Here is a 14,809-nt window from a genome sequence, read left to right on the forward strand (position 1 = left end):
GGGTATGCCTTCCAAAATTATATATTTTATGGCCCCTCGGTCAGGGGTTGTGGTGTTAGGACGGGGCTGAAATGATTATATAGTTAAAATGCATTATTTCTTTGAGAATTTTCGACTCTGCTCCTGGGTATTTAGCAAACAAAGTAAATGTAAAGTTATGATGAGCAAGGGTGCCTCTTCGAAACTTATAAATTTCATGGCCCCTTGATCAGGGGTTGTGGTGTAAGGGTGGGGCTCTAATGATTATATAGTGAAAATGCATTATTTCTTTAAAACTAGAACTGTCCAAAAAGGACAAATACCCCCCGCTGGGTTTTTCAGAGAAAGTACCAAATCACTAATGTTTTCTATATGTGAGAGGTGTTCACAATTTGCTTAAACATTTACAGTGAAAATTTAATTACTCATTATATTTTTTATACGCCCGTCTTAAGACGGGACGTATTATGTTATAGCGTTCATGTCTGTCCGTCTGTTAGCTTTTTCATGTCCGGCTCATAACTTTAATACTATTAGGCCTAGAATTATCAAACTTTGTCAGCTGATACATCTAGGGTAGAAGGTGTGTCGCACATTAAAACCAGGTCGCTCTGACCTTTAATAAAGACGCTATGGCCAAATATGGAAAAATCATTACTAGAAAACCATTAGACTTAGAATCAAAAAACTATGTCTTTTAACTTTTAAATTACACAATCCCAAAAGATGTCAGAGTATTGCAGTATCTTTATTAAAAAAGTGTTAAATCAAGAAAACACTAGTCTTATTTTTTCATTATGTTCTTTACAGCGATCTGTAACAAGAAAAATTCCACCTCTCCCATGGGTGTGTGATAAAACTCATTATTTTATCCCTATTAATCATTACATTTCTTCATTAAATAAGTTCTCCCATTGTTATTATTAAGTCTAGGTTTATCTAACTAATTTGACACTTAGTCCATGGATAGTACCTTTCTTAAAGTTAATTGTTTACTTACCTCACGTTTTTAGACATCTTTGTTTACTATAGACGTCCATATTGCCTGTAATTCCATAACTCTATATCTTAAACGTTATCTGATAGGTTTAAAGTCTGTTATCTTGTCCAGTAATATGGGTTTTAACAGTTCACGGTTGGGTGACCGTTTCTATTGTGTACTCACACTATATAAGGCCGTGTTTCGACTATATCGTCGGACTGCTCTCCTAGCGTCCACTGCTCTGCAGCCTTACTACGGGTAAGCTCAACTTCCCGTATTCTGAGCACTTTGTACCGTTTTTCGGTACTTAGTTTATTTGCACAAGTCAAATATATCCTAAAAAGTTCAGTTCCCAAGTTTAACATTTCACATTCGGCGCCATTGTGGTCTAATAAATATTTACATTTCGATCCCGATTCAAATTCTTATTATCAAGATTACCTAAGGCTAAAACTTCTAAATAAATAAATAAAGTTACCTATTGATTTTCAAGATTATTCATAGGGTTATTTTCATTAATTCATCTCATTTTTCATAAATATTTTTCATTGTTTTGTAGAACTGGAAGTACCAGTCCATGTCATTGTAAATAAATAAACATCATATTTCCATCATTATTATCTTTGTCATATTTTGTGATCATCGGGTAGAATTCTCAGGTGGAGACTCCCCCGAACCCGACTGTCCCAAGAGCAGAATAGAGTATTATTCCCCTCTTGGGGTAGTAGTCGTATTACAGGTGTAATGATCAGGCACTGGTCAAGGAAAATTTTGATAGCAGAAAACTGCATGTCAAATTAGAGATAAATTAATGAGTTAAGTGTGAGGAGATAACTGGTAGAGCATCTCTGATCAAGCAGGTGTTATCTACATCTCTTGGGCATTGGGCAAAAGGAATCAGTCTCTTAATTAATTGCTTGTGTTGTATTGAATTGTTCTTGTTGGCTAGTCTTACTTTCAAGATAAATTTGATGTAATTAAAACTAATTTGATATTGAAAATAAAAAATTAAAACTTATATGATATTGTATAATATAATTTAAACTAATTATTTATTGTACATTTTTTATTTTAATTTTTATATCTTTACAACAAATTGCAGACTGCCTTGTCTCACTAAAATGTCATTCGAACAATTGAATCTAAACTGTTCATGATAATTTAACAATATTTGATGGGTGTATCATGCTGTGGTGGGGCACTTTATTTCATAAATGAAACTAAGGTGCAGCCTAATAAAACATCAATACTAATAATTACAGTGTTTTTTATTACATTGAAAAAATAGTTTGCAACTATCTGCCATCTTTGTGAGACATGACACTCTTATTATTATTATACAAAATCAAATTGATTTTAATACCTTTATATCAAACTCATTTTAAAAATAAAAGGCTGGTTCCAGTAACTATGTATTTTGACAGACATAAATTACAATTAAGAGACTTAAACAACAGAGATCTTTATTTCTTTCTGCCCAATTCCCCGGAGGTATAGATAAGACCTGCTTGATCAGAGATGCCCTAACAGCTTCCCACACTGAACTCATTAATTAATCTTTAACTGGATGCATGTCCACTCATTACTCCCAAGGGACAAATGGATTTACTCTATCTGCTGTGTAATGTAAAAACTGTTTTTAATACTTTGTGATTTTTTTTTTTTAGTTCTAATGAGTAGTTTTAAGCTGTAGTTCACATTTTTGTACAGATGTTCTAGATTCTATGTCTCAAACCTTTGACATGAACCCGAAATGACTAAGTCAATAAAAATAAAAAAAAACACCTGTAAAATGCAGAAAAATTATCAAATAATGTTGAAAATACCAGGTGCACAACTTCATATGGTAAATAATAAGTGTACAAATTTTCATACAAATCTATGCAATAGTCTCTGGGAACAGATCCGGACAAAACCACATAATAAAAATGAAAAAAACACCTGTAAAATGCAAAAAAATTATCCAATCATGATGAAAATACCAGGTGCACACCTTCATATGGCAAAGAATAAGTGTACAAATTTTCAGACAAATCCTTGCAACAGTTTCCAAGAAATGGTCCGGACAAAATCTCGTCTACAGACAGACGGACAAGCTGATTCCAATATACCCCCCCTAAACTTCGTTTGCGGGGGGTATAAATATTCTTCTCTGCTTCTAGGTATTCAGCAATGACAAGAAAACAACATTTGCTCTGGGGATTTAATTTATTTAAGATTCCTTCATTTCACGCAGACGACGGACGGCACTTCTAACTGTTGCAGCGGCTGTTGTGCTGTAAAACAAAACAAAAACACTGTTCATTTTTTATTATTTAATGATGCTTTATCATGCTTATCATTTTTCTATGTAAAGAAGTTTCTCGCTCAGTGGACCCTGATTTTCTACTACCAGGTATTATATTTTCCAGCACCTTTGGATCTGCTCCAGAAGTACAGAAAATATGAATGTGTCTATTTGTGTCTTTGTGTTCCATCATTTTTTTGGTCACTTACCCTTAAGGTTGAATGATTACATAAATACATGTACTTAATTTAGGAAAATGGAACAAGACATAAAAAAATGCTATTTTTCAATATGCAGAATTCATAAACTATACCACTGGTATAACTTGTTTAAGAATTCTTTAATTAGTATTGCCAACATACCAAAGCACCTCCCACTATTAGCTGAATTCTATTACAAGTATTATATGTTGTATATCAAGCGCTTCTGAGAGATGCCTGAATTCTATAATTAGCATTACTTGTACAGTAAAGCTCTCTTATAGTGAAGTCATGGGGACCTGTGAATTAACTTCTCTATATCCATAATTTGTTATAGCCATATAAAAAATTCACAATATAGACATTTTCCTTCAAACATGAATATGTTCAAAGAAGTACATATAAACTTTGGTATCTCAAACATCCATATCCCGAATACGACAGGTATGCCAAGGTCTTCTTGAAATCCAAACCATTTTTTTCTCCAAGTTTTCACCTTCAAAATCTCTAAACATTGGATATCTCTTAAGTTTTTCCATCAATGAGTTCATGAAAACGAACTTTCTCTGTATTAAATACTTACATGTAACTTCTTTTAAGTTCTTTAGGTTTGTCTGCCAATGTTTTGTAGAGCAGGCATGACCAAGTGAACTTTTTGTTTGATAAAATTTAATGGCAGCTTTTTATCTATGAATTTTCTATGTCAAATAAATTTTTAAAAATCCACTATTTGAGACAAACAGATGACTAACTTTTCTGTGACCATTCATATAAACCTACAAGTGAGTAAAATTACAAATGCCGCCCAACTAGACAACTTATCATGCATAAAAAAATAATAAACCTGTTTATCCAAAGGTGAGGGCAATTCAAATTAAAAATCTATCTGAAACCAGGTAAACAATATAATTTTCTTCTATCCATTCGGGAGCTTATGAATGAATCAATTCTATGGTTGGTTGGTTAAGAAGATAATTCACATCTTTCTTTTTTTTGGAAATATAGGAAGCATCAGCAAATGCAGAGAAAATTCTATGGGTGGTACCGCCTGAAATTTTCTGGAGTCCTGGTTTAGGGTAGACTAGAGTAGCCCTGAATTCTATAATAATTATTACCTGTATACCCATGCACCTCCTGCCACCGTCTTTCTACATCTAGAACAGCTCCAGATCCCCACAGCTTTCCTCTTCATGGCATCCTTAAAAATTTTTAGGTTTGAATCAAATTATTCCTAAAAAAAAAACTATACTCTCAGGTTATATTTGTTTTAGAGTTTCATTTCATAACTTCTATAGCAGCTAATGAGATATGCTATTCCTAAGCTTTTGGCATGTAGTGTGTATATTTGAATTTCAGAATGTTGAAAATACAGCGATATACAACTCTTCTAATAAAATTAAACTTAAGGCAAGACCTTGACCTTTCACAGTTCTGCAGATCATTTTCTGACCGTCATTCAAAAAGAAGAAAACCAGGAAATAACCCGACAGAAGTCTCTGACGAGACTGTAACTATAAAACAAGGAAATAACCAGACAGAAGTCTCTGACAAGACTGAAGCTATAAAACCAGGAAATAACCAGACAGAAGTCTCTGATGAGACTGTAGGTATAACTGAATCTTGACTAAAACTTTTTGTTTTGAATTTAAAGAATTGTGTATCCTGGTCTTTTCAAAATTTGTTGTTAGTTTTACTGAATTAAATTCAAAACTAGGGGAGTAGCATTAGGAAAGATTTTCAAAGATAATTCTATTCCGAGAAGCCAAAGAAACATCGTCCAATTTTAAACCAATAAATCAAAATTTTAAGCACTGTATGGTCTACTGAAGATTTTTTTTCAGAGGTACTTTCAGCCAATATATGTTGTCATCATTAGAAGAAAAAAAGTAGTCAGTTAATTAGTTCAGTTTTGCAGTAACCATTATCAAGATGGAAAATTTCAGCACATGTGACATCTCATCTACTGTCAAAAATGTAATTCATTTAAAAATCAGTTAATCTGATTATAATACTAAAACCAACTTCATCATGATACACATGAAAACAAAATGCAGAGTCAATCAGAATATCCAGAGGAATTTCCTGATATGGTGCAACATTATGTATTTAAAATGCAAAAATACACTAAATACGTTGTGTAATACTGATAATTTTACATGACTTGTTTTCCATTGTGCAATACGGGTTTAAACCGTTCATAGAGTTTTCTAGAAGACTGAAATATGTTATCCAAATGGCGCATAATGCATTTCTTTACCAACATCACATGTAGTATAATACTGTTACAAACCTTTCCACAGAACTGACATGTGTATCGAGAATGTTGAGAGATTTCCATTCTCTTAATGGTTTTTCGAAGGGAAGCCCCATATCGCGTTCCATACTTTCCACAAATTCCAACCTTTTTTGTTCTCTTTGCCTGATAAGTAAAAAAAAAAGAAGACATTTACACTAGTATTGCTTCTGTATCAAGCATAAAATTGTCCATGGGCAGATCCAGAGAGCAAGAATAAAAGCAAGTTAATATTACGATCAAGGAGAAGGTTCTATCCTTCCCCGACATTTTCAATGTAACTATAATTTTAAATGTCAAAAATCTCCAGATGAAAAGAAATTGGATCAAAGAGGTCATGCAGTTTAATGTTGTGAAAAGACACTTCTACACGAGAAATCCATAGGGGCTCGGTTTCAGGATGGTGAATTTTGTGTTTTAGAAGTCTGTCTATAAATATAATGATTATAATAAAAATACTGAAATTTGCATTTTTTTTAATCATGTTTCGATATACATAAAAAAAACAAGAGTTTACACTCGCTGTCTTGGATTCCAGGGGGCTTTCCTAGTTGTGGAAAACTGCCAATCATGCCAGCAAAACTGATGTAAAATGCGTGTGACCGGTAAAAATGCCATTGATGTCAGTCCAAATGAATGGTCCTTTTTTTGATTAAAGTTTTGTTTTTGTTTTTCCATTTATCATTGGCGCACTTTCCAGCCCGATTATCGTATACCTTATATGCGATTGCGTAATACTTTCTTTACACAAGATCGAGGCTATAAATGAAAGCGAAACCAGCATGGCCTCATGACCCATTAAATTTACAATTGAGGTAGAATTAGCTAAAAAAAAAAACATAAAGAAACAGATAAAGACAAGCTAAATATGAAAAATTTCGACAGAAAAAATTGAACACAGTTGGGGAAGCAGTAAATCTAGTACTTCCGACTGTCCAGGATTTCAGTTGTTTTTTTTTTCCATTGATCGTGTTGATATCTTTATTATCGATGCACAGAATTTCTTTTTTTTTTTTAAACACATTTTCTATGTTAATGTAAATTCCCAAATGCATAAATGTTTCAAAAAAATTATGTTTACTATGCTGAATTAGCATTGTCACCTGCCCAAAAGCGGTAAATCTAGTATTGTTAAAATGCAAAAACCGAAAACGGAAGAGGGCTTGGAAATGGAGACTGAATGTTATATTATTATGAAGTAAATAGATGTGTAATGAAGTACATTAATATTATGCTTTTTTAAAAATTTTGTGACTTATTATTTTGGACCGGCTAAAATCACCCCGGACCGGCTTATTTTGCCTTCTTACCAGTCCGAATGACTGGCCATCTGAAAAAGTTTTCCACAACTCTGCCTTCCTTGATCCAAACTTGATTTTTATCAATATCTTGTACTTTTCGTTCCAGAGTCGGATGAGATCTAGCTTCAAAAATGATCAATTAATTCCCTTCTATTGTCTGCCGAATTGCACATGTATGCCTTATAAAATGCAGTGAACCAAAATGTCCTCAATACCTAGCAATAAAACTGAAAGCACACTAAGGGATTACTTCTATGTGTAGAGGCGTCCAGACGGTAGACCAGTGTAAATTTCCTAAAATATCGAGATACACAGAGTTGTCCAAGCACGATGAGCGACCATCTGACTAACAGTTAGGTTTAGTCGAGAAGAAAATTGCTCCGATGTTTACATACACAAGGTAAATTTTGTCTTTGCACTGTGAACATACATTGAGATAAGCGGGATAGTCAACAACACTGAGGTCAACATATCTGATTTTTTTTCAATTTGCCAATCATTTATATAGTAAATACTGCCAGGACCATGGATGGATATTGACATATCACAGATTGTCGGCATTTTGGATGTTGAGATACTGAAGTTTACCTGTATATTTTTGACACATCTGCAGAACTGTAGCTCCAAGAAAAAAATTTAAACCGAATGGAGATCTGCAGTGCCATCCATTGAAAAAAGTGTATATTTATTGGGCACAAAAAACTGTGCTGTTGCTTGATTCATTTCTGTATGTTTTTTCAAACAGCCATCTCAAAATGTTACTAGGCATGTGTTCCTAAAAGTGATTGGGAAGGGCTTGCTCCAGTCACACTGAGGTGAAAATTGGCGCACTAGATCATCCACTGGCAGAGACAAGGTGCGCATTCAATTTTTAGCTATGCTAGTTGGAAATATTTTGCGTATGCCTTTCTTGTTTTTCTTTTGTTTCAATTGCAGTCATTTTAAGGTTGCAGAGGACAGGTCTTTTTGGCAATCAAAACATTGATGTTTTCCTGATATTGAGCTGCTTGTAAAATGTGCATTGGGAAATTTTTAATTCTCAATACATGCAACAATGGCATGTTTTAGTCCCTTGAGGAATTTGAAGCTTTTAGAACATGTACAACTTACACATTGAGCCCAATCATGACACAGGTACAAGCTCAAAATTTCACGAAAATTTAACCTATATCACCATTTTGCCAGATTTGCAACAGCTCCCAAGACCTTGCTAATGCCCTACACTACCACACAAAATTCAGACCAACATCTGTACATACCACTAAACAGCAAGAGAAATTGGTTCAACCACCTCCTTTTCAACCTACAATTCATCCTATGAACCCACCCCGCTTTTCTGAGGAAATCTTGGATGAGTGATCTTTGATTTTAGTTTCCTACATGTATTTCCAATCCATATCCTATGAATAGTAGTAGTGACACTATAGTCTCACATATTAATCAAATATACAAGGCCACCACTTCCCTCCAAATGCACACACAAAATTCTAGCAATAAGATCACCTATAATTTGCATTCAAACTTTAGGTGTCTTTACTTTTTCTAATTTTTGACCATTAACTTAATTAATCTCAAATTATCCTCTGCCACCTAATTTAAATCTCATTGGTTAAGGATACACCAAAGGCTTTTTTCAAGATTTTCAACAATTTTGAGATTTTTGGCTAAGAAAAAGAAGTTAATCACTGCTTTATAATGCATGTAAAATTCTTGGTAATTATGAAATGGTTTTCTAATTATTTAATAATAATGAAACATAAACACTACCACATGTGAATGTTCCGTTATTGAAGCTTCTGATTTGATCTGTGACTGCCTGCTCATGAAAGACGCAATAAATCACTGTGACCACTTGGGGAATTCTTCACTAGCCACAAAGAGATTATCAGTAATTAAACTACAGGGACTCTAGATTTAGAGAAGGAGATCTAACAGATCACTGATGACCATAAAATAGGAGGTGGAGCTTAGCTCTTGCCATTTTGCCGGGAAATCTTTCTGATTCAGAATTGAACCTATTTTACTTAATTAAAAGCATCTTAATACAGAAAAGAACCTCCCATTCTTGTGAATATGCATAGGAAATATGGCTAAGTGACAGGTATCCAAAGCTGAATCTCCAAGGTGTCATATATTCCTAGCTTTGGCAGATTTTGTTGTGTAATGGGTTTTTGCCCTCTACTGTAAAGTAAGATCAGACAGTTTGTGGTATTATTTCAAAGGATTCAGCTCCCTCATTTATTGACCAATTTCTCTGAAAATTGGATGGGCTTCTTCTCAAATGTGTGTTCACAAAACCGTATCTCAGATTTTTGATATCTAGCTTAGTTTTGGAATTATTGAGGGAAATGTTAAATTAGGCTAATAAATTGGTAACATTGAAGGGCAAATGGCTGTAACTTTTGAATTAGAAGATTTATCAAAAATCTGAGATACAGTTTTTAAGTTCAGTCTTTAATCTACCTTGAGGCAAAATGACCACTTTGAGGGGTTAAATACAAAAAAGTTGATTTATAAAATATTTAAGCACTAAAATTTACATTAATATTTAAATAAGTTATTAATTAAAGTTTAAATTAAGATAATTAAATAGTAAATTTAACAAGCTTTCAAATGATATATACTTTTATTATGTTATCTTTGATAATGAAAGAATTACATGCAAATTAAATTCTAGCATTTGGAAACCTTTGGTATATCCTTAAAACCATTGAAAACTGCTTCCTGCTATACAATGCACTAAATGTGCAACTAAGGTACATTACCTCATTCATTTCCTGTGCTAAATCAAAATTTTGATGTTTTTGATTAAAAAATACAGGTAAATTATATTGAATGCAAGTTCCCTAAAATTTGCTGCACTAACTACTTGAAAAATAAAATTTGGTTAATAAAAAACACATTTTCTTTCGTATTTCATATTTGTCATTTTGCTATTTCTTTAAATGGCCCTTTAGAATATTTTAATTTAGATGGCTCATTTATTTTCAAATGGCCCATTCAAAATTTTGACAGTTGCACATAGTTCCATTGACCTTTGTGGCCTTCCCTATCACTGTCCCAACATATTCTTTTACTATTTCCTCAACAAAACATTCCTTAAAGATATACATGCTATAACTTGCGTCAGTTAAAAATAAAGCTGGAAATTTATTTATTTTGTTTACCAAATAAAGTTACGAAAATATTGTAAATTACACCACTGGAAATGAACGCATTATAAAGATCTCAAATTATAATTATTTATTATCCTACTAGGATAGTAATGCCTATTTTTAAATTCATGCATCATGTGACACCGTCGCTACTTTCAGATTGATAAACAAAAATGGTGTCAAGAAAACGAGGTAGGCCGTTTGGTATACAAAATAACTTTTGACATGGATGGCATAAGTTTTATGCTTAAAGATACTTATCTTTGAAAACAACCAGTATTAACTATCTACTCTGTGATGACAGATATTAACTTTATTCAAATTCGTACTCAAAATGCATTGTACCTCGTTGTCTATGATTTCCTGTGAACATGCGTGTCTATATACTGTTTACACACTTCCTTCATCAATATTCATGAATAGGTTGAATTCTTAATTGCAGGTCTTGCTTAATTGTTTTGTAATTACAACTTATTTAGTAAAACTTTGTGGAAAGCAATTATTTTTTATTATACATCATATTTCTCAAATCATTTAATCATTTTGTTTCATAAAAAATCGCGTTTATGTAGCGTGTGTATCTTTAAAAATGTTGTTCACAGCCCTCCTGGGCCTGAAATTAAGACCATCGAAGATTTTGCCTATTTATACTGCCAATTTTGGTGGCTAGATAATTCTATTGAATGCATTTAAGACATATGTCAACAACAGGAGTAGTTTTTTTGTTTGTTTGTTGTTTAACGTCCCTCTCAAGAACTTTTCACTCGTATTGAAACGCCACCACTTGCTGGTGGAGGGCTGCAAATTTTGACCTGTACTCGGCACTCAGGGCCATAGAGCAGTGAGGGATCTTATTTGTGCCAGCACCTACTGTGTCATGGGACCTCGGTTTATACAGTCTCATCTGAAGGACCGGCCTCCAGTCAATAGAGGTCTAAAGAATTTTTTGAAATTGAGCTTTTGTGCATTTGACTATATATTGAGGTATAAAATTTAGAGAAATTCATCCAGAACCAAGAACAACTTGTGCGTAATGAATATATGAAAGGAAAGGAGAAAATGTATGGTTGGACAGGGAATCAAACCCAGGACCCCTGCATCACTAGTCAGGTGCTCTACCAAATGTCAGAGCTATCCATGCCTATATCCCCCAACCACAAACTATTACAATATGGATGCCATTGTACCTCTTTGGTCGTCCATCCCAATTTTTTCATACCACCAAGCTACATATCTGCAGCTTATTTAGACAGACATAGAAAAATAACACTACATAAAGTACACCATTCTGAAACCGAGTCCCTGTGGAGAAATCCAACTCTTCTTCACTTTACGTTAAGCCTACACCATTTCAAACTTTGATTGATCAAAATTGACTTGATATCTCAAATGTAATTCATTCCGTTTATTGAACTTTACTTCTACAGCGACAGATGTTTAAAATTCGTTCCGATTTCATTTGATTTAACACAACATCTATCACCCACCATGATTCTTCCCCTCTTGTAGTAGTAAAAGGAAGTAAACATGGAAGAGTGAAGAAAAAAATGGGTAAATAGCCACAATTATTCCGGGATTGCGAAAACGATTCTGGAGAAGCGAAAAAAATATTTTTCCTGGCCTAAATAATTATATATCAACACTATGAAACATACATAAGTCATTACAAATAATATTCATATCACGAAATATATAAATAAATTAAATGTCCGGAAAGGTTCTGAATATGCTTTGTTTCTTATGCTGATTTGCTTTTATCCGGTTGCAGGTGGGTCACTGTCAGTGCAGTTGTGAAATTGCAAGAATCGGGTGGAAAATTCTTTCAAACATTAATTCAGGTAACAGGTAAGACATTGTTTGTGAGGACAAATAGGACTTTAAATTATATCTTAGCTGCTTTAAAAGTTGCGGTTGGTTTACATAATATCAAGAAATAATTGTTGTGTAACAGCAGGGTTCGACACAGTCTGATTAAAACCAGCTCCCCTTCTCCTGTCCTGACGAGTGAAAGGAGAAGGGGGGTTGGTTTTAATCAGACTGGGTTCGACACTAACATTTTTAGGCTTTAGTCCGGCCAGACTAGTGCTTCTTTCTGGAGTCCGTCAAACATACATGCCAACTTTTGAAAATTCCCATGGGGGATTTTGCGCGTGATGACAATTTTCAAAGCTTTAAATTCGCGACATTTTGTCGTGAAAATAAATGTTTATCCCATTTTTTTTTTAATTTATAATATCAATATCACTTGTTAATACAATTTAAGAATAATTAATACAAACAAATTTTTTTCCTTCCAAAATTCAAATATCTTTTTAGTTTAACAACATTATGTTTGAAAAAGACACATAATTTGGTGAAAATGTACAACTTTCAGTTCAAATAAATTTTTTTGCAAAGTTTTAGAAATATATATAAGGTTTTGTTACTGTACAGTTTCTGGGAAACATTTGTTAAATTCTATATTTACATTTTACACAATTAGAATTTCCTTATTAGACATTAAATTGAAAGAAATATTGAAAAATTGCAATGCATTGTGTGTGTGAGTGAGTGTGTGAGTGTGAGACAGAGAGAGAGAGAGAGAGAGATAGGAAAATTTGTTTGTGGTATGTACTTTAAATAGAAGTGTCATTTTATTCCCTATTAATAAGTAGACATCATGATGATTAATTTTATCACACACACAAAACAATTTGAAGAAATGAATTTACTCTTGAGATCATCAATTATTTATAACAAGGATACCCCCTATCCAAAACAAAAATTAAAATTGTTATAATCATGATGAACTTTTTCATATTAATCCTGGCAGTGTCGTGTGGGTATTCCCTTGTCATATTACATGGGGGGGAGGGGGGGGGGATTCAGTGTACTTGAGGTATAAGACTTTTTTGTTTCATCTAAATTATTTTTATCTCATTTTAACCGGTAAAATTTACAATATTTTTATTACAAGCAGATAAAATCAGCAGCTATGCTTTGTTGTTTTCTACTTTCGTTTTTAAGAAACGATCAACAAGGATTAATCAGTGTTAATTCCGATTTTGTTGATAGTTTATCATATCACTGTATTTAATTTTTGTTTTTAATAAAATGATATTTAATTAACCCCTAAATCTATGTGTTTCACTATGCATACCCCTTCTGACTGAAAAGTTTAATCCCCTAACTGCTCCAGGCTATATGTTACCTGTACCTGGACAGCTGTGTGCGTTCAAGCGAGAAGTGATTTCCTGTGGCTAATTAACACCTCTGTCTGAGTTAAATAAACAAAGGACTAATCTGTGTGCATTGAATAAACAAGTCTGATATTCTAATCCTGATTGACAAAATATTGCGGTAGGGAAACTCTGAAAATCGGAAATTTTAGGGTGAAATTCTTTCAAATCGGGATTTTAGGGCAATTTTGCTTTCCCGATCGGGAGAGCGGGATCAAAGGGTAAAATCGGGAGGATCCCGCCTAAATCGGGAAAGTTGGCATGTATGGTCAAAAAGGAAACGTCAATGTTTTGTACCGATTAATTTAAAATAAACATAACAATATTGTACTTTTTTTTTGAAATAAACAAAGCATTAATGATAAGTGTATCTATTTCTCAGATTTGTTGAAATCTGTCGATTAGTTTGTATTCCCGATCTCGTTCTTTTTTCTCTATATATTACGTCCAAAACGTTCGACATCATTTTTATGTGTCATACCAAATCATTATTGCTAAACATCAATCACTCGTAAAGTACTCGTAAAGTTAAGCTCTGAATTGACTCTGAATTACCCACCATGAAGCTAGAAAGCTAAAAAATACATGCGGGGTTTTCCAGTAAAAGTTGTCAAGAATAGAACATCAGTAATTTATTCATTTTGTTTTGCAGAAATTTTTATTGGTCCGCTCGGACTAATAAGCCATAGATTTTATTAGTCCGAATGAAAATGTAAATGTAAATGAAAATGTCTAAGACCAAGGACTAACGTAAGTGTCGAACCCTGAACAGGAAAGGAGAAAATGTATGGCTGGACCGGGAATCGAACCTGGGACTCCTGCATCACTAATCAGGTGCTCTCACCGACTGAGCTACCCAGGCCGATATCCATGGCCCAAACCATTACATTCCTCCCTCCTTAAATTGTCTTTGCCCTCGAAGACACAACCCAAGTTCTAATTAGCCCCTGGCAGGACTTTCACTTGCAAGTTCAGGGGTGGTCCATGGCACCAAATCTGTAACGGGAAAGGAGGAAATGTATGGCTGGACCGGGAATCGAACCTGGGACCCCTGCATCACTAGTCAGGCGCTCTACCGACTGAGCTACCCAGTCCGATATCCACGGCCCAAATCATTGCAGTTGTACTGTATATATATTTCTCAAAATTGTATGCTCCTTACATTATGAAAGAATTTTCTCCCAATCGTTAGGACAAATTCACAAAGTCAGCAAACTAAAATATAAAATATAATGCAAAATAAAGGCTAAACGTTTCAGCAAATATTTAATATTTTCATGTTCTAAATATTACAAGAAGATGTATTTGATAAATTTTAATAATCTCAATAATGGGGTTTAGTATGGATGTTAAGGCATTGCGGGGATAAAGGTGTCTCCTCCATTGCCTAAACG

General features: G+C 33.7%; 2 protein-coding genes across 3 annotated transcripts in view; one reads left to right on the forward strand and one right to left on the reverse strand.

The window, feature by feature from the left end:
* Positions 1-3,150: 3,150 nt before the first annotated feature.
* LOC133188484 (large ribosomal subunit protein eL43) lies at positions 3,151-11,727 on the reverse strand. Its single transcript, XM_061323939.1, has 4 exons — positions 11,685-11,727; positions 5,739-5,867; positions 4,564-4,646; positions 3,151-3,237 (listed from the first exon to the last, which is right to left on the reverse strand). Exons 1-4 carry the CDS (start codon positions 11,724-11,726, stop codon positions 3,174-3,176), a joined length of 318 nt encoding a protein of 105 aa, XP_061179923.1. The 5' UTR covers position 11,727; the 3' UTR covers positions 3,151-3,173.
* Positions 11,728-11,966: 239 nt separating this feature from the next.
* Positions 11,967-14,809, forward strand: part of LOC133188465 (cytoplasmic 60S subunit biogenesis factor ZNF622-like) — a 29,606-nt gene continuing 26,763 nt past the window's right edge. The window contains exon 1 of one of the 2 annotated variants that reach the window (XM_061323905.1): positions 11,967-12,042. The gene's annotated coding sequence lies outside the window, so the exon portion shown is untranslated. The remainder of the gene's footprint in view (positions 12,043-14,809) is intronic. The other variant, XM_061323906.1, reaches the window with a different exon arrangement.

This window comes from Saccostrea echinata, unplaced genomic scaffold, assembly GCF_033153115.1.
Source record: "Saccostrea echinata isolate AGI-Se365-2 ecotype Australia unplaced genomic scaffold, CSIRO_AGI_Sech_v1 ptg000016l, whole genome shotgun sequence".
Taxonomy (NCBI): domain Eukaryota; kingdom Metazoa; phylum Mollusca; class Bivalvia; order Ostreida; family Ostreidae; genus Saccostrea; species Saccostrea echinata.

Bases quoted from the DNA above. Each gene is read 5' to 3' on its own strand.
- LOC133188484 (XM_061323939.1), bottom strand. From the start codon at position 11,726: ATGTTTACTTCCTTTTACTACTACAAGAGGGGAAGAATCATG. The intron at 4,647-5,738 runs GTTTGTAACAGT...AAAATTTTTAAG, and splicing joins CATGTCAGTTCTGTGGAAAG to GATGCCATGAAGAGGAAAGC. The intron at 3,238-4,563 runs GTAATAATTATT...TTTGTTTTACAG, and splicing joins GGAGGTGCATGGGTATACAG to CACAACAGCCGCTGCAACAG.